This window comes from Drosophila kikkawai, chromosome 2L (genome assembly GCF_030179895.1).
Source record: "Drosophila kikkawai strain 14028-0561.14 chromosome 2L, DkikHiC1v2, whole genome shotgun sequence".
Classification (NCBI taxonomy): domain Eukaryota; kingdom Metazoa; phylum Arthropoda; class Insecta; order Diptera; family Drosophilidae; genus Drosophila; species Drosophila kikkawai.
Genome location: NC_091728.1, coordinates 5302082 through 5320161, shown reverse-complemented (window position 1 = coordinate 5320161; position 18080 = coordinate 5302082). Strand labels below are relative to the sequence as shown.

Genomic DNA, 18080 nt, shown 5'->3' with positions numbered 1-18080 from the left:
CGGAAAACCCGAGAAAACTTCCAGGCAGGCAACTGCTGCTTCTTTCCACGCCTGACATTCGCCACGGTCGAGCTTTGGCCATTCGCCGTGCTGACGTTACGTGGCGAATGACCATGTGAGGAAGAAGCAGAGTAAGCAGACTTTAATTTATTGATAAAATATTTACTAAAGATTTTAAATTAAACAGGCTTTAAACAGAGTTTTGAACATATACGTTGAGTGGCAGGCGTGCAGACTGTGCCATGATTTCGTTTTAGAGGGAAAAGCAAGGCGCAAAGAGCTGTTTTTCCGCAAAGAGGTGGATCCAAACACACCCACCAAAAAATATAGAAACCCCGTGATTACTCATCGTTGGAATGTCCGGAAATCCTTTTGACAGTGACGATGAGGAGAACTCCGGCAGTGGAGAGATTCTCGAAGGCTTCCTTTGTCCCATTTGCCGGGCAGACCTCAAATCCATTGACGTGCTCACGGATCATTTTTCCCGCCAGCATGCCGAAGAAGAGGCGGCTCTGAAATCCCTTAAGGATATCTTCACCAAAGCGAAACAGAAAATATTGAACAACTTTGAGGATGAGCGGGGACCGGCTGCTTCATCGCCCGGAAGTGCCTCCGCTTCAGCGGCTGCAAAGAATCCAAATGGCAACGGAGATCGGAACGGGCCGAGCAATGCCCGGTCCCGGATGAACGTCTTCAACCATATGGGTCGCCAGCAAGCGGGCGCCGAGTGCTCGCACTTTGAGTATTTTCAGTCCATTCGCAATCCCCGCCTGGAGCGCTATGCCAGCGAGACGAACAAGTTGATTATCCGGTTGCACCGCCTCCTAAAGGATCTGCCGACGGATTCAGTGCAGCGACGACAGCACGAACAGCAAACGGTGACCTGGCTGGACGGCAGCTCTGTGAAGTTGTGTCCCAGTTGCGCCAAGAGCTTTCACATTGCTCGGCGACAGCACCACTGTCGTCTGTGTGGCGGCATCATGTGTAACGACTGCTCCAAGTTCTTGCCCCTCGAGAACGCCCGTAAGTTGGCCCCAAATAAGCTCTCAACATCCATTAATCGATTCCAATCCTACAGTGCAACTGGCCAGTCTCTCCACCACTCGCAGTGAGCCCTTGCAGCAGCTACACCAAAACGAGAACGCCATCCGGCTCTGCGAGCACTGCCTCTGGCTGCTGGACACTCGCACGGACATGCACGAGAGTCGCACCTGTCGTCCCCTGCTGATGCAGGTCTACGAGCAGATCAGGCAGCTGCAGAAGGAAGTTACCCCCGATCTGGACATGTATCTAAAGATAATCAACAGCCTGAACGAAGGGGACACCATCTTCACGCTAGCTGACGCTGGAGCCCTGCGCGGAAAGATAGGACAGGTGGCCGAGACCATGGATGCGCGGAGCAAGCGCATCTTGGCCATTTTTTGTGAGCCCGGCAGCCGCGAGGAGGCCCTGAAGAAGGCCATACGCTTGGGTTGCATTCAGGCCATCAAAGACCGGATGCTGTCGCTTCCACCACTGCCAGAGGAGGCGCACATCCTCCAGATGCAGGAGCGGCGGCGCATGGAGACGCAGCAGCGCATCCTGACCGAACAGCGCATGGCCATGGAAGCCTACGAACGCAATAACCTGGCAAATCAATCGTTTGTGGTAGTTTCGAACCCAGAAAGTGGATCCTTCGCTCAGGGGGTAAGTTTGGGCTGTCGTTTAAACTTAAATACATGTTTAACGCCTTTGTGCTCTCTAGTCGGATCTTCAATCCCTAACCAACTGGTCGGCACCGCAGGCGGCCAGCAAGTCGACCCTGGACGATCCCCTGATAGAACAAATCAACATTATCAAGGGCTACATCAAGCAGGCGCGCCAAGACATGAACTTTGAGGTTGTGGAAACGCTGGAGCTTAATTTGCGCGAGCTCCAGCGCGAGGTATTCGAACGGCAGCGCCACTCCCAGGGCAGCACTCCAGCCTCGCCCACAGATGGATCTAGGCAAAATCCTATATAGTTGTATAGATGTAACCATTCCCCGCTTTTGACAGAATTAAACGTATTTCGTTACACGCGAGTGAGTGTATTTTTTGTGCGAGAAACTGGAAAATCAAAGTGTATGTGCGTTTAACGACCACTGAGATTCAAAAATGCAGCATTCAATATCGTTGTGATGGAGTTAATCTAGGATTTAAGGCCCACGGCGGCGATTAGGGAGTTGACCTTTGCTATATAGGCCGTTTGGGCGTCGGCATTGCTCAGCCCCTTGCGGTTGTTCCATGCCTCCCACTTGGCCTTGCCCTTGAAGTCCAGGAAACCGGGCTTATCTGTGTGGAATAGGAATGCATTTTAGAGATATGAAAAACAATCTGATTAACGTAATTGGAACCTGTATTGCAATCGCCGACGGTGGCCTGCTTGTACAGGCTGTAAAGCTCGAGCAGGTCATTATCCCCGGGCGTGGTGTTCAGATTCTTCACATCCTCTGCCGCTTTGTTGAATTCCTGCGGATTATTTATGGGAGTTTATAGTTAAAGATATTGTCACAATGAGTTATTCGCTTTACCTGCAATTCTGACATTTTTATTTTTAAAAGATTTCTATATAGCGGAAATGGCTATTTGGAAAATTGCGAATAAATTCTATGAAATGGTGTGGCCAAAGGCAGTATTTAGAAATACCATAAGTTTGCCGATATAATATCGTTAAAGTCCAAACTTAGAAACTGATTTTTCGGTTCTGTTTTATTTAATCCTGTTTTTAAAGATCAATAATATTTGGCTTTTCTGAACGTTATTTAACTAAACAAACAAAAAATATTACAAAATAAAACCAAAAACATGAAAACAAATCAAGGTGTTCCAAATTTCAAACAGTTTACAGCAACGCTTATGTTAAGTTGCTGTTAACATTGCCATTAACATTGCTCAAAAGCGTTGCCACTTACGCTAAAAAAGCTAAGACTCTAGAATAGTGCTGCCTCTTCAGCTAATGTCAGGCCTTTTTAAAAAATATGAATATTAATTTTAGCAATAAATAGCATCGTAATATCATTGATTTATTGTATAACGAATATATCCTCAGAGTCGGATATGTGTGGTCAAATCGCTAAAAGGTTCTGGACTGGCAAGCAAAATTCTTATCATTTGAAATTCCCCAGTTCATTCAAAAGAAGGGTAGATGGTTAATATTTTTTGATAAAACTAACAAACATTACAGCGCATTTATTTAAGCAATGTTTTTACACCACCTGTATGTTTTACAGCTTTCTTCCAAACATTTCGAATTGAGTGGTTTTTTGAGCGAAATATAGCTGATTTAGTATACACTAAATACTAAATAAGAATTTAAATTAAATATAAATAATTTACTAGCTATAAAATAGCTACAAAGTCACCTTAGCCGAGGCTATTTAAGACGTGCGTTTCGCTCAAAAAACCACTCAATTCGAAAATTTTTACAAGAAAGCGGTTCCTCGCTAAAACAAAAAAAAAAAAAAACATAAATCGCCGGGAATAAAAATAAAAAAAAATTAAGATATTTATGTGCCAGTGAAGCGTGTTCGCGATTACGATACATTTGTCGCAGTGTAATCGGCGGATAATCAGACGGCGATTTATCAGACAATCGCGCCGCCTGTAAAAATCGAAGCGAAAACAATAACAAATGCGCCAAGTGCTACAAATAATATAAAATTACACCGAAAAAAGCGGTGAAAGGAGCAAGAAAGTGATCGAAATAGAGCTCAGGAATAAGAGCAAAAGAAAGTGCTGGAGTGTGTGTTGTGTTGTTGATAAATCGCTAAGTTTCGTTCGTTTTTGTTGTGGTCTTCTTCGCGGAGCTTATGCAAATGTGGTGAGCATATTTCTGCCTGTGTTTTGTTTTTAATTTTAACTGCCTAGCAACTCCGAAAAGGGCGCTAAACGAAAGGTTTCTTTGGTTAACATCGAGAGATTTACAAAGGCAGGTGCGAAGAGCAAACAACAGGGGCTAAGAGCAACCACAACAACAAAAACACTAAGAAGTGCCCACATTTGATTTTCCATTCTGACTTCCCATGTTCCAGTTCTTTGTGTTTTTGTTTCCCTCTCCTTTGCCGCTGTTTCGTTCTCCCCCATTTGCTTTGGCCTAACTTTCTGACTACTTAATCGCGCCCTCTCTTTCGCTCTCGCGTATGCAGTGTTTTGTATTTTCAGCTGTTGATCTATTTTTAATTTCATTAACGTACTGCAAGTTTTTTAGATCCATTTCTCCCCGTTTATCTGTGTCAATTAGTCTCGGGAATTAGCGCAAAAATAGGAAGACAAAACAAAAAGCGTCAAATCAGCGCAAATAACTTTCATTTATTTACATAGCGCCGAGGCGGCAGATAAGCGCGTCAGCAGTAGCCACACTAGAACCCCCTTCATTGATTAATCACCCGCTCTAAGTACTCAGGGGGCGATAAGAGCCGCCTGAAGTTGACCCAGTGGCTTTCATTGTCAGATTAAGAAATGCACATAAGGGCCAAATATCAGGGAGATTTATTCTTAAAAAGAATTTTAAAAAATAGTTTTTATTAAATATATTTTATTTATTATTAAGCTTAATGGCTTATGAAATTATGCCTAATAAAACGATTAACTGTGTTTGGAAATTAACAAAGCTTTTAATACGATGAATACTTTCTATTAATTATAATATAACTAAAAGATACTATTTTTATTAATTTTTTTTCTAATTACCTTTTTACCTTTCTAATGAGACTATTCCTAGTGGCTTGACTGCATTTGTATCTGTCTTATCGGCCCCTATTTGAACTTGCAGTCGCACTCTGTTAACATATGGCAACGGGCTCATGGCTTACGACCCAATATTTGTTGTTTGAGGCGAATGCAACGCTTGGCATTTGTTTATTATTTACCTGCTTGACATTAAGACCAATGGTCAGGTGACATCTGCAAAAGTCGCAAATTATTATTGGGAAGGGAACGCTTTTTACGGCAATCGCGACAATAAATTTTAATATAGAACATCAACAAAATAAACTTAAAGATTTGTGTCTGTCCCTAAAGTGTGCAAATAAGGAATTTCTAGTTTGCACATTAAAAATTGTTGCTTAAGTTAATAGAAATAGATATGTGTATATGTTTTTTTAATTCCAACCGTTTCATCGGGGTACAGAAACCTAATTCTTGTACATCTTACTTGGCTTTGTTGTCGGTGCTTTGCTGCTTTCCCCTATAATTGCAATCAATAAATGACGCATTTTAATCGGTGAGACCCACGACCACCGTAAGTCTAGACTCTAGAGCCACCGCATTATCGCAGCTTGAAAACATACACACTTATACTTATATATTATATATTTATTGTCCCGAAGAAACACAAATGCCAGATGCTTTCGATGACTTCATGAATATTTTAAAAGTTGACTTATTTTGCTTGCGATCAGATCTGTAGGTTAATTTAATTTTATTGAATTCGACTGATCTGAACAAGTATTTGAACTTTAATATTCCTAGTGGGGTTAATCAGTAAGGTTTAAATTTAATTTTAATAGCCGTTTAAACAAAATGTTGTTTTGATCTGCGGCTATTCGCCTTTGAGTTGGTTTTTCGGAATATATCATAAAGTTTTTAATGATAGACGCTCCGAGATATAAACAAATGAAGCCATTCCACTTGACTGCAATGAACAAGCAAGAGCCACAGTGATTAATTAGCAGAAAAATGAGGAAAAGCCCCGGCTTTTCCTATCATTTGTTCTCATTTCATTTATCAAAGTATCTTTTTTGATTACTTCTTGGCTGCACAACGGGCGGAAATGTTGTTGCAATTAGTTTATGTTGCCTCGTGCAACCTCGAAAAACTTCTGCACAAACTGTTTGACTGCCAGTGTGTGCCCAAAGTCGTTACACCGACCAACTCAGCTCAACCCAAGTCCAACCATCCACCCACGTCCACCATCAGCAGAATTTGGCACGAGAAAATTTCACTTTTATTGTGGAGGAGAGCAAGCCAACCGAGCGACAACATCTACCCTCTTTTATATGCTATATGGTGTGTACTATATCCACGTAAAAGATAGAGGTATAGGTGGGTTTTTCGGGTGGATGGCGCCGGCAGAAGCTTTTTGGGGAACCACATTTATAAAACTGCAACAGCTGCAGTTATTTTTCAGCTTGTTTTGTTTGTCGCTCGACGATACCAGTGCAATTTTTCTTTTGTGTCCCCTTCCCCGCTCTCTGCCTCGGTTAACATATTTGATTTTCGATTTTTTGCATGGGAGTTAGCCCCCAAAGAATCCAAGTGGAAAATATAGAAATGTCATATGGAATAAATGAATTCACATTCGAGTTGATGGCTGAAAAATATGGTCAATTTTGAATAGAAACTATTTTTCATTAGGATTAATAGATATACGACGAACTTTGACAGCTAACAAAGGTATGCATAGGTAAGGGTAATTAGGAGTAAGGACAATAGGAGTAAACATTAATGTGAATTCTAGACCCAAACTTTATGTTTTTTCCGGATTCGCCGCCAGAAATTCGCTGTGAAATTAATTTAAAAATCCTCTGGAATATTTATCTTTATATTGTGAGCTTAAGATATTACAACATTTCTATTCTATTTAAATAAATAAATAAAGCTAGTTCTGTACATTTCACATACCAAACTTCCCCTCACGTGCCATGCCAAGGGCACATCTTTGAACTGACTTGGGCTATTTTCCGTGTTATCCGGTGAACAGGCTCACCTCTCTAGTTTTTCCGGCCAGCAGCATCTGCAGGTAAAAAGGATGCATTTTAAGAGGGTTACAGGCGGCAGCTGTTATTGTTTCCTCTTTGTTTTCTTACCTGCTCTGCTCTTGGCCTTTGCCTTGTCGTGGCCTTTTTTGAACTAAAATATTTCAACCAAATGCCGCTGCCAGAGGCGAGCGAGAAAAAATAATATAAAACAAACGAATTCCTCAACATTTTGTGCGTTGTTGCGTCATCGGGCACGGAAAGTAGCTGTGTATATGTACATATATATATATATGAATATATGTAGTATAGTATATACATATACTCGTCTATCTAGGAACAATAAAACAAAACTCTGACACTGTCTGAGTCTGGTTTTTGAATTTAGTCATTTGCCGGTCTCAGGCGCAGAACTTGTTTCCGTTTTATTTTAGCGCTTTCATCGCATACCAACAACATAGTTTACAATTTTATTTATGTACAAATATTTCCTCTCTCTCGTATTTGATTTTAGCTGTCACTGTCTCTAAACGCTTTAATTAAATTTTAGTTTTATCGCCGACAGTTTTATTTCTATCAGAAACTAAATTAATTTCGTCTCACATTCATCCACTGCTTATCGTCGCATTCTGTGTGTGAGTCTTGCAATCAGAAATAAAATATCCCTGCAGTACCATTCATCAACAATTCATCAACGTTTCATCAATAGCCGAAGGGGTGTTGTTGATGATTCATCGATGAATGGCCATGCAAATTACTGATGAATTTAACATGGGCATGTCATAGGCATTCATCAACAACAATTCATCAACAATTAATCATCATTTCATCGATGAATTGTTGATGAATTACTGATGAAAGACTGATGAAATGTTGATGAATTGTTGATGATTCATCGATGAATTGTTGATGAATTGTTGATGAATCATCAACAATTCATCAACATTTCATCAGCCTTTAATCAACAATTCATCATCAATTCATCGATGAATTGTTGATGATTTTTTTTTTCATATATAAAAATAAAACTCTTAAATTTTTATTAATATGATTTATTCTTACTAATTCTATACCAAAACTAAAACACAAATATTAAAAATTAAGATTAAACATCCATATATTAAAAGGCCTTAAGGTCTTTTTGATCCTTGGTGTTCCGCTTTCTATTCATGAAGACCAAATTTATTGCGCAGTATCTGGAGGCTCAGTTTTAGTCACTTGGGAAATTGCATCTACAGAAAAAATTATAATTAATCAAGGGAAAATATAATTTAATTAAATAAAATTACCCAATATATTGGCCATTACTGCAGTCTGAAAAGAAAATACATACATACATATATAAATATAATATATTAATATATTATATATGTACATATAATAAATAAAATAATATATGTACATTTATAGGCTTCTATTTAATTACGAACAATCTTTTTACTCACCTTTTTTTATATTCCAATATGGCCCGGAACGTAATTATTGAATTATTTGATTTCTTAACATTTTTAACACACGACACTTCTGCAGTGGAGAACACTTCAACTTGTAATGCAAAGGGAATAAGAAGAAGCAAGACGAAACCGAAAACCGCTGCTCCGAAAATATGGAGTCGAACCTTCGAGAATCTATTTCAATTGCGTCTTCTACTTTGTTTCGGACTTCAAAAAACGAAGCCCATGCAAATTGTTTTTGTTTTTTTTGCATGCACCGACAAATCGGACTCGAAGGGAGTTCGGGTCTCCGAAGGGAGTTCGGGTTCAAGTAGCAGTCGGCAGAGCGTCGATTCTGTCGACGTCGCAGTCGGCGCGTTGATGAATTGTTGATGAAAAGGCCTATTGATGAATTGTGGTACTGCAGGGATATGTTATATTTGCACACACGAGTATTCAGATATATAGATATATAGCCGGCTAGTTCTGAGTATAGCGTTTACGTATGATGATTCTAGCTGGTTGACTTCTCATGCGTGAATATTTGTTTGTTTTTTTTTCGCAAAGTTTTGACGGCCGTGAGAACAAGACTGAGTCTGGGCTTAGTGTTTTCATTTGAGCTAACTTCTCAGTTATGGTCTATACTATATAGTATAGTGTGTCTTCTGCTTCGATATCGAACGCTGCCTTACAAAGTGTGCAATGACGCGTTTGGCTGCCTGTGGCCACGCTTCGCTGCCATTCAGGAATTTATTTATAACAAAACCATTTTTATTCATGTTCGGCATCAAGTTCTCAGATAAGAAAAGAGGGCCAAATATTTAGAAACAATATCAGTTCAAGGGCTTCCGGGAACTGAATATGAAAATATTTGAAAGGAATTCCTAAGTGTTCAATCAAAATTAAAAAAACTGGACAAGGGTCAACATTTTTATCGAAATTGAATTTCTAAGTAAAAGATGCTTGTTTTCATTTTGATTTGAATACCCATTTTCTGGCTATTTTTTGTCTTAAAATATTAAAATGATAAGATTGTTTATGGTAAAAAAACAAATATTTAATGACAAACCAGTATAACTTAAAGTTATTCTCACACAAGAACCTTTCACCAATTAACTTACCCTACATAAAATGTGAGAAGTTTCTTGCTGTTACTTTATCTATGAACTTTTAGAGATCAAATTTAATAAAGACAAATAAATTCATAACTTGTAAAAGACTTGGGCAAAATCGAAAGTTTGAAACGAGGTTGTTAGGTAACTTTCCATGTAATACGACAGGTCCCGACTCCAACCCAAAGGTAATTTTCCCCATTGCGAGGCCGTAACCTGTTGACTCAACGGTATCCATCAAGGCAAGTTGAGTCAACTATTTGGGGGCATGTTAATGTCAGGTCATAATCCTAAGGACCGCCTGTTAGGACGACACTCATTTGACAGCCCGACCCGCATTCCCAGTCCGAGTTCCCAAGAAAACTGTCTGGAAAAAAACTGTTGCGTGTCTTTTTCGAGGCAGTAGGGTATGGAACGGTGGCTCAGACAAACTATTCCGTTGATGTATGATGATGAATGAAAGGAATATGACATTCAGTTGGCTTTAATGGGGCTTTTCAGCGAAAGTATCCCCCTTGGTTTTTACGGGGGAGTTGTTAATGAAATTAGCAAGTGGACCGAAGGAAAACCAACTGACATAAACCAAATAAAAAGGACCCTTCTTTTACGGCAGAGCAAATGAAATGGAAAGTGAAATGGATGTGCTGAAGGATAAGGTCGTGACCAGTCAGTCCATTACCATTTTGCGACATTTGTCACTATTAATGTCGCGTTTGCTGGCCGCGACAATTTTCTGGGCGGAGTAATCGCACACATGTCGCCGATGAGTCCCGCGAACGTGTGCCTTTCAACTAAATTAAAAAACGGGAAAAGGAATAAAAAAGCGGACGTGAAATAAGCCATGGAATCAACGGATGCGATACTAGCTGCTTCTGTTCGTTTGCCCGAATGCATTGGCCAAATTGTTTGTTAATGGACAACATAACAGCAGCAGCAGCAGAAGCGGCAGCGGCAGTTCCCCCTCCGTTTAGGCACACAGCACACATGGCGGATGTGTAATATGCTCTGACAGGTCAAACAGAGAAGCGCGCACTGCACATTTTATGATATTTACTCACCATGGAGAATCCGCACGCTTCCCTCACTCTGTTTTGCCGCCTTGTTGTTCTCAGCTGGTGCAGTTTACAATGGGCGAGAATGACCAGAAAGACAGCACAATTATTTAACTTCAGACAAGAAATCTGGTTTATGTTTTTATTTAATATTATTGTTGTATTAAATTCTTTAAAAATCGGACACCGAACTTATTTTGCTTAATATTTCGTAATTCATAAAATATTTCGTATATATTTTCCAAGGAAAGAAAAATAAAACCTAATTAGTTTAAAAATTATTTTATGTCCGTCATAAGAAGGTGACAAGTTGATAGTTATTTTTGTATATGTGTAATTTTTCAATTAGATTTTCACAAATCTGATGAGTAACAAGAACAAGGATGATTTTAATTCATATATATTTTTAAAACTTGTATTTATAGACTCTTGAGAAATTAAATCCACAGTATATCTCTGCGGGAGCAGTTTTGGGGGCTCGGTCGCCAAGATAAATGTAGGCCAAGACCAGATACAAATATGCATTTTGGTTTTCCCGCCTCCTTCTCTGAACAGCTCCTGCCTTCTTGCTGCCCTCGTCCCTTGACCATCTCCTGTCACTTTGAGTGAAACGAAGGCGTTGGCCACAGCTTGCTGGGCCATTAGCTCACTCTTTCCCTCTGACGTGTGTATGAACGAGTGTGTGTTGTGTGCCGGGGCCGCAACCACTTTGAAATTAATTTCCCCTGTGAAATTTACGTATACGTAATGCTAAGAATCGCCCTGCATACAATAAGAGCACGGAGAGCGCTGCAAGTGACCCAAATCTTGTCCAGATGGCGCTGAAACGGCTCCCGGTGCATATGATATTAACGATTCCATTTGGATTTATCGCACATTAACCACAAATTGTGTGATTCAATTAACCCTTGTAGATTAATGCGGGCTGGTTATACAAGACAATAATTTATTTCGCTGCAGTTGGGCCTTTAATTGAATATATCACGACCTTTTAATTGGTTATTAAATCAAGAATTAATTAGATGTTTCTTTGGAGAGTAACTTTTCTTATCCCTAAGTACCAAAGCCTAAAAAAATAAAACTAAAATTTATCTTGTTCTTGTGGGTATTTTGACAAAGAAGTGAGTCATGTAAATATGAAATAAGAGATAAAGACTCAATCCTAGAGAAAACAATTCTTAAAAATTATACTAAGCCAATCTAGACTTTGTTGCCTTTGTCTTAACGATCTAGCCATTTAATTTTGTTTTCTATAAGCTCAAAAATAATATTTATACGATTTTATTTATCTTATTTTCAACTTAATTTTGTGGCAACTAAATCGCATGTAAAATTTTCCGCTTCTTAAGCATTTGTTTGTCAAACGCACACCAAGAATGTCAAATGAAATTTCATTATTTTTGCTACTCCCTCTTTAATTTTTTTAGAACGAGTATTGCGTGATTTCGAGTAATTATGCTTTGATTCTCGAATAGCTTTTGTTTTAAAGCTCCAGCTACGACTAGGGCTACAGTTCCAGTTCTTTCGCCTGGCAACAAGGGGTTAACAATTGCCCGAGTATATTGACATTGACAGTCGTCAAACAGAGTGACGTCATCATTAGCAAAGTAGTTTCGGAAGGCGAGCGTGCGACATGCACCCGATATGTGTGTTTTATAGGAACAATTGCAGCAAACAATGTATAGAAAATAGGGAGAGGTCCAAGAGTCACCACAACAATTCGCAGATTACGAGGTCCTAAAAAAGAAGTGGACACTAAAAATAGAGCAAGAAAAGCTCGAGCCACTCGCTGGAAATTTGTAATTAATGTTGAATTAATGGCCCAGAGACACGCGGCTCAAGGGAGGAGGGAAAGTCAGACTAACTGGACAGAGATTAGTTGACTTTGTCAACGCTTTTCCGACTCCTTCCCGTTCCCTTGCACTTGAAAAAGTAAAATTGCAAATATTATTGCAAGAGATGCCAACGCCCAGACAAAGTTCAAGTGGCCGACAGACTTGGCAATGAAGCTGCACTAATGAATGTCGAGGGGGAGGGCGGATCCCCCGATGAGGATGAAGGTCTGGGGTACGACCGAGATGATAGCAGTCTTGCAATTGAGTTCTCCCCCCTTTTGCAGCTTAATTTTGTTATTCATGTAAGGCGCTTAAGATAAGACACTTCATCTTAGTTATTCAGAAACTTGAAAGTTTTAAGCGGATACAGACGGGGATTAGGTCTACGGTTTTGATTGCGGCACTTAAACAGACATTGGGTCTTACGTAACTTTAGTTTAAAACCATAAAATTAATAAATTTAAAACTAATTAAAATTCATAAATAGTAAAAGGTTTTAGAATATATTTATTTATTTACATTCTGTTTGCTTAAAGTTATAAACTAAAGCTACAGATGGGGGAATTTTAAATATTTTAATGATTCTTTTTCGTAAACATTGTATACATAATGAAACACTTAAAAATCTACAACTGCAAATAAATGTACGATTATGTTTTATTATTCGAATAAAATCACAAATGTTGTTTTCACACTTTGTAACTGAAATATGTAAATTTGTTTTTGAGAAATACACAACTTCAATATCACGTATACGCCACATATACCGCTCGGTGAGACTTTTTGCCATCAGCTGTCTGCGTTCCATCCAAACAAATGTTAATATTTGTTTTCAAGTGCCAGAACATGCATTTCATCTGCATTACACCCATGGCAAGCAATAGCAACATTGAGAATCTCAATACCGAAAATGACATTGAAGTGTCTATTGCGAATATGTGTGCCAAGTTAACCCAATAAAAGCACATGCAAATGCTACTTATGCTCGATGTTTCTACTCTGTCGGAGAAAATGGAAAGACAATAAACATTTGGGGCAGAACGGAAATAAGAATCCAAATCGAAATTGAAAGGGAGAGCGTATACGAAAAAATGTGGCTGCAACAGGCCGAAAAGAGAACTCCCCCGTCATCGCCGACAGACAGCAGCTGCTGGTCTCTCGATGGGAATATATATTTGCTGATATCTATGTAGCAATCCATATACACATTATAATGCTTATATTATAATGCCGAACAGCAGCAGAGGCAGCAGCAGCTCTGCGTGTATGGCAAATGAATTAGTAGCGAATAACACGCGGGTTAGGCCTTCTGCCTTTGGCATTTCATATTCATTGAACGCGCGAGTGGAGGGGGTTCTACGATGGAGGGGCAGAGCCTATGCCCATAACCAAGCCCCAAAAGCATAGCAGCAACACGTGTCACATTGGTTTTTTGATGGAACGATGCGACGTGCTGCTCATTTCTCGCGCCTGGTAACCAACTTTGATTTCGGGCTAACTTCAATTTTGGGAAGGGGCAACATTGGATGACAAAAGATTCTAATAAATTTAAATATAGGTAAAATTGCTGAAAAATATTGTATCAAAGTGTATCTAATAATATAGTGATAACTTCTATAGTTAAAGATACTTTACAAAACATTTATGTAAATTTCAGTATGCATCTATTATTGTTTGACAGCTGATTATAAAGAAGTAAATATAGTTAAGATAGAAATTCTTATCACCTTGTTTATCATTAAAGCTAACAGAACATAGTCCATACCCCGTACATATGTATATGTATATCTAATTTAAGATCTCAATGCCCTCTCTGCCGGAAAGAAACTTTTTGCTGTAATTGTGCATTAAATTCCCATATAGACAGACGCATTGCCATCAGCATTATTGTGCCATTAAACATCTGCTCAGACAGAGATTCCCGGCATCCCCACACCTTCTGCGGGGGATTGGATAGGCCCAACTCACCAGCCGGCATTTATTTTGCTAAAACAGTAGAGTGCTATTTTTTGTTTTTGATGGGCCTACTACTACTTTTTATCGCCATTATGGGGGCTCTCTCAGCTGGTTGTTGTGCTTCTATTTTTTTGTACCGCGTACTCTGACAGTTTTTCTGGGGAGAAGATTATATTTGCGATCAGGAGGTATATAAAAAGAATCAGGTTATTAAAGAAATGTATAAAATCAATTGTAAATGTGTAAATGTTCTATGTAAAAACTCTTTAAAAAATTGTAAGTAGACAGAAAATCTGTATATTTAAATTTATATAAAAAAAAAACAAATATTGTTTGCTTGCTTTGTGAATTTTAAGTTCAAAGTGGCTTCTTGTCGCCAGAAAGTATGAAATATTTTTAGTGTTACAAATGATATGCTGAGTATTCTACTGTCGGTAGACCTGCGGTTTATATAGCTAGTTCTTTTTTCTGTCTAGTTGAATCTGTTTGTTTGTCCAAAGGGCGGCGGGTGTGGGTGGTGTTTGGCGGGTTGTCGTAGTGAGTGTGAGGGGTTAGGTGTGGCACCACTTGAGGTTTGTCGGCTCGGCGGCTCAGCTGTCAGACCCGCGCTTTCCCGAGTGCTCCGTCTCTTTTATTAGCCCACATTATGTCGGATATATTTGCGTTGGAGGCGTTGGCGGATTGCTTTCTCCCTTGCTCCCTCTGCAATTCAGCCGGCTCTCTTTGTTTGCCTCGTCGTTGTTCTTGTTAACCCAGGAAAATACGAAAAAAAAAAATGAAGAATTAAAAACTTTTGTACATGCCAAATTACGTCATGGCTGTTGATCTTTTTTCGCCATTTTCTGTTGTGTGCGAAATTAGCAGTTTTGCTGATGTTCTCTTGGTCGTTTTTTGTGTAGGGAATTTCTGTTCGTATTTTTTGTGTTTTGCATTGTGAACACAACACCATTGAATAAGTGTGGCATCAGGTCAGAATTTAAGCAAGTTTTTTAGGAATTATACAATCGGTTCGAATTTAAAATAATCTCTCAATGAACTTTTTCACAAATGCATTAAAAAATGCTAAACAAAATTTCACAAGCTTTTGTTTTCGATTAAGCAGAATTATGAATCATTTCATCTTAAGTGAGGAGCGTATTAGTAAGATTTCTTTTGTGATTTATCAGCGAACGGAAATAGTTAAGACAGGGCAAAGAGTTTCCTCTAAAATGTGTGATTAATTGTTCTTAAAATTGAGTTTAAAGAATTTATAATTAATAGCTACGAAGATAACAAAGGGTATAATTTCTTTATAATAAATTGGTAACTAAATGCCTTAGTATAAACATTAAATGACCGATTTTTTCATGTTCCCAAGCCATTATCCTTAACATTCCGGATGGCCTCTATCTATTGTGCCAATAGTTTCAGCCCCATTAGTTTAAAGCGAATTCAAATAAATGCCACATTATGAGCCATTGAATGTCAATTACACATCCATTATCCATAAGCTAGCTTGCTTGTCTGGGGCCCCCACATCCTTGGCTTCCTCTAATCGCCGCTGCGTGGCCACTCCTCGCTTCTGGCGCAGCTTGAAAATGCGGAAAGCGGAAGAGGAAAATTGAAACTAACCCAACCCAAGGCAGGATAGCGTGCGACTACCGACAACCACGCCCACTTCACAGCGCGGGCTTGATTTTATTTCGTTTTCCCTTATATTTTGTTGGGGGTTTTTCGCCAGTGTTAATTAAAAGTGTGTCAATGTTTATATCCGTAAATTAGTTGGAGTTTTTTTTCTGTTATTTTTTGGCGGATTTTCTTAATTAAGAACCATTTGAAAGGAGTTAAGGCTTTAAATTGGCTGCGCAACAGGAGCTGCGGCGCCTCAGTAGGGAGCTGGCAACAAGTACTTCAAGTATAATTTTCAATTGATTTCTCCTCTCTCTTCCAGCTGCTCTGCGCCGTTTGTGGCAACAAATTGCAGTCGAAGCTGAGGCTTTCATGAATGCTTCTGCGTCGGTGTCGAAGTTGGGGTCTGAGTCCGGAGACGCAGCTGGTGGAGAAGCAACGTGAGCTCCGGAAGCGCAGACGGAGGTGGCAGCAACGCGTCCATCAAAATGGTCTTCAGCTATGCGTGCCTGGTGCTGCAGCGCATCGTCGTGCCGGCGGTGCTCGTCCTGGGTGAGTAAAAATGGCTTCAACTGGCATGCTATTATTAGTGTTACTACTACGTCTCCTCCTCATACCAACAAATCAATCCATATCCTGTGCTGGAATCAAAGATTCAATAAATCTTACATAAATTTGACACATTTACCACATATATTTTATTGATTAGTTTTTGCTGTCCTCTGGGGAAAGCAAATAATAGAATAATTTAAATCTGTATATTTTTTTTATTATTTGGTTGATTGAAAAAAGCTAGTAGCATACTTATAAATAATGCATTTTCCTGGATTTAGCTGCTCTTATGCGACCAGTGGGCATATCCTTTGTGTACATGCTGATGTTCTTCATGTCACCCTTTGTTCCACTGGCCACGCGTCGCAACTTCAAGGGATCCGTCACCGCCTTCTTTATCATCCTGCTGGCCCTGAGCACTCTGGTCCTGCTGGGACACATAACGCTCCAGATCCTGGCGGTCAGCGTCACGCTGCCAATTTACAACTGCTCGTTCAGTGAGCGCCTGCTGCGGCACATTGGTTTCGTGAGCTTCGTCGATCTGAAGTGAGCTATTCCTGAGAGTTTGCAAACTACAAATTAATTAATTGTAAACTATATTTACTAATCAGAGCATTTGCCATAATTGAGTGGCTGCTGCCAGAGGTGCTTGTGTTCGCCACCTCCCTGGGATCTTATCTCACGGTGAAGCGAGTGGCCTCTCAACCCGTCGGCGCCGAGCAGTTGGAGAACGGTGAAGTGGTTGAGGGCCAGGCGGTGGAGGCCAGCCAAGTCCCGGCTACAGATGCCAATGGAGGAGATGTACAGCAGGCAACTGCCACGACGCCACTGCAGCAGCAACAGCAGCAGCTGAGGAAGCGGGTGTCCATGATTAGCCAGCACATACACTTTGAGGGACTGATTAAGATCTGTGAGTGGATATAGTTTTCTTCAAGAAAATATTCAAGAAATTCAGTATATTTTCAATTAAAATGAATGAATTGTTTTCCCCTGTCGCAGCTCCGCTCTTCTGCCTCGCCACGCTGTTCTTTGCGGCCGTGCTGCGTCCCTCTGTGCCAGGCGGCTTCTACTTTCTCATTTTCCTGCTGGCCGGAACTTACTGGGCAACCTGCCAGACGCTGCAACGGTGCGTGTCCCATCAGTGCCCTCCATCGCATCCATTCCGGACACTTTACTGACTTTCCTTTTGTATTGTCGCACCTTTTTTGTTCAGGGGCTTCGCGTTGTTGCTGCGCTGCGTAATGGTTGTCCTCGTGCTGCACTCCCTGTCCATTGTGTCCTACCAGACGCCCTGGATGCAGGGCCACCTCAATCACACCCGACTGACAGCTCGGTAAGTAAAATGCGGTTGAGTAGGAGGCGGTGGACTGTCCTCCACTGTGGCGTACATCCTCTGACGGGACTTCTCTATCTTTGCCCCCATCAGCTTGATTGGACTGGAGCCGCTCATTGAATCGTACTGCGCGTCGGATATACGGGTCCTCTTCTACAATAATGAAATGTCCCTGGACTCGTATCTCAATCCGTTTGCATTGTTTTTTGCTTACTTCGCCCTGGCCCTGACCACCAAGCATCTGATTAAGCCACGGGTAAGTCAGTATTTAAGTCACTTCGCATTGAACTGTCTTGAAGCCCATTTGGCTGCCTCTCTGGCTTAGAGCAACTAACACGGTTTTCTTCATCGGTGTCACCAGCAACAATAAATAGAATTGAAAACCTTTACAAATGATATTCAATTAAAACTTAGCTTTCCAAGAATAATTCTTATATTTTTGAACCTTTACAATTTTAACAAGAATAGTACAATTTAATATTTA

General features: G+C 40.1%; 3 protein-coding genes and 2 long non-coding RNA genes across 10 annotated transcripts in view; 2 read left to right on the top strand and 3 right to left on the bottom strand.

Annotated features, from left to right (window-relative positions):
* The first annotated feature begins 18 nt into the window (after positions 1–18).
* On the top strand, positions 19–2057 carry Rbsn-5 (Rabenosyn-5). Its single transcript, XM_017168591.3, has 4 exons — positions 19–131; positions 188–1023; positions 1079–1686; positions 1745–2057. Exons 2-4 carry the CDS (start codon positions 357–359, stop codon positions 2000–2002), a joined length of 1533 nt encoding a protein of 510 aa, XP_017024080.1. The 5' UTR covers positions 19–131; positions 188–356; the 3' UTR covers positions 2003–2057.
* Acbp1 (Acyl-CoA binding protein 1) lies at positions 2048–2705 on the bottom strand. The gene is made up of 3 exons (XM_017168592.2): positions 2552–2705; positions 2375–2489; positions 2048–2312 (listed from the first exon to the last, which is right to left on the bottom strand). Exons 1-3 carry the CDS (start codon positions 2564–2566, stop codon positions 2170–2172), a joined length of 273 nt encoding a protein of 90 aa, XP_017024081.1. The 5' UTR covers positions 2567–2705; the 3' UTR covers positions 2048–2169.
* A 738-nt stretch (positions 2706–3443) lies between these two features.
* The window catches only part of Piezo (piezo type mechanosensitive ion channel component), a 30841-nt gene continuing 16204 nt past the window's right edge, over positions 3444–18080 (top strand). For all 6 annotated transcript variants that reach the window (XM_017168426.3, XM_070283395.1, XM_017168425.3 and 3 more), the window contains exons 1-7: positions 3444–3840; positions 16034–16263; positions 16545–16809; positions 16875–17173; positions 17263–17389; positions 17477–17596; positions 17690–17852. In XM_017168426.3, coding sequence (XP_017023915.1) covers positions 16200–16263; positions 16545–16809; positions 16875–17173; positions 17263–17389; positions 17477–17596; positions 17690–17852 — 1038 coding nt within the window. In that variant the 5' untranslated portion in view covers positions 3444–3840; positions 16034–16199. The remainder of the gene's footprint in view (positions 3841–16033; positions 16264–16544; positions 16810–16874; positions 17174–17262; positions 17390–17476; positions 17597–17689; positions 17853–18080) is intronic.
* Positions 4814–6855, bottom strand: LOC138927911 (uncharacterized). The gene is made up of 3 exons (XR_011444366.1): positions 6827–6855; positions 6642–6753; positions 4814–4922 (listed from the first exon to the last, which is right to left on the bottom strand). It is a non-coding gene; the product is annotated as an uncharacterized lncRNA (long non-coding RNA).
* LOC121502477 (uncharacterized) lies at positions 7777–8373 on the bottom strand. Its single transcript, XR_005991015.2, has 3 exons — positions 8161–8373; positions 8005–8029; positions 7777–7947 (listed from the first exon to the last, which is right to left on the bottom strand). It is a non-coding gene; the product is annotated as an uncharacterized lncRNA (long non-coding RNA).

Bases quoted from the DNA above. Each gene is read 5' to 3' on its own strand.
- Rbsn-5 (XM_017168591.3), top strand. From the start codon at position 357: ATGTCCGGAAATCCTTTTGACAGTGACGATGAGGAGAACTCCGGCAGT. The intron at 1,024-1,078 runs GTAAGTTGGCCC...CCAATCCTACAG, and splicing joins CTTGCCCCTCGAGAACGCCC to TGCAACTGGCCAGTCTCTCC. The intron at 1,687-1,744 runs GTAAGTTTGGGC...TGTGCTCTCTAG, and splicing joins GTGGATCCTTCGCTCAGGGG to TCGGATCTTCAATCCCTAAC.
- Acbp1 (XM_017168592.2), bottom strand. The intron at 2,313-2,374 runs GTTCCAATTACG...TATTCCACACAG, and splicing joins CGTCGGCGATTGCAATACAG to ATAAGCCCGGTTTCCTGGAC.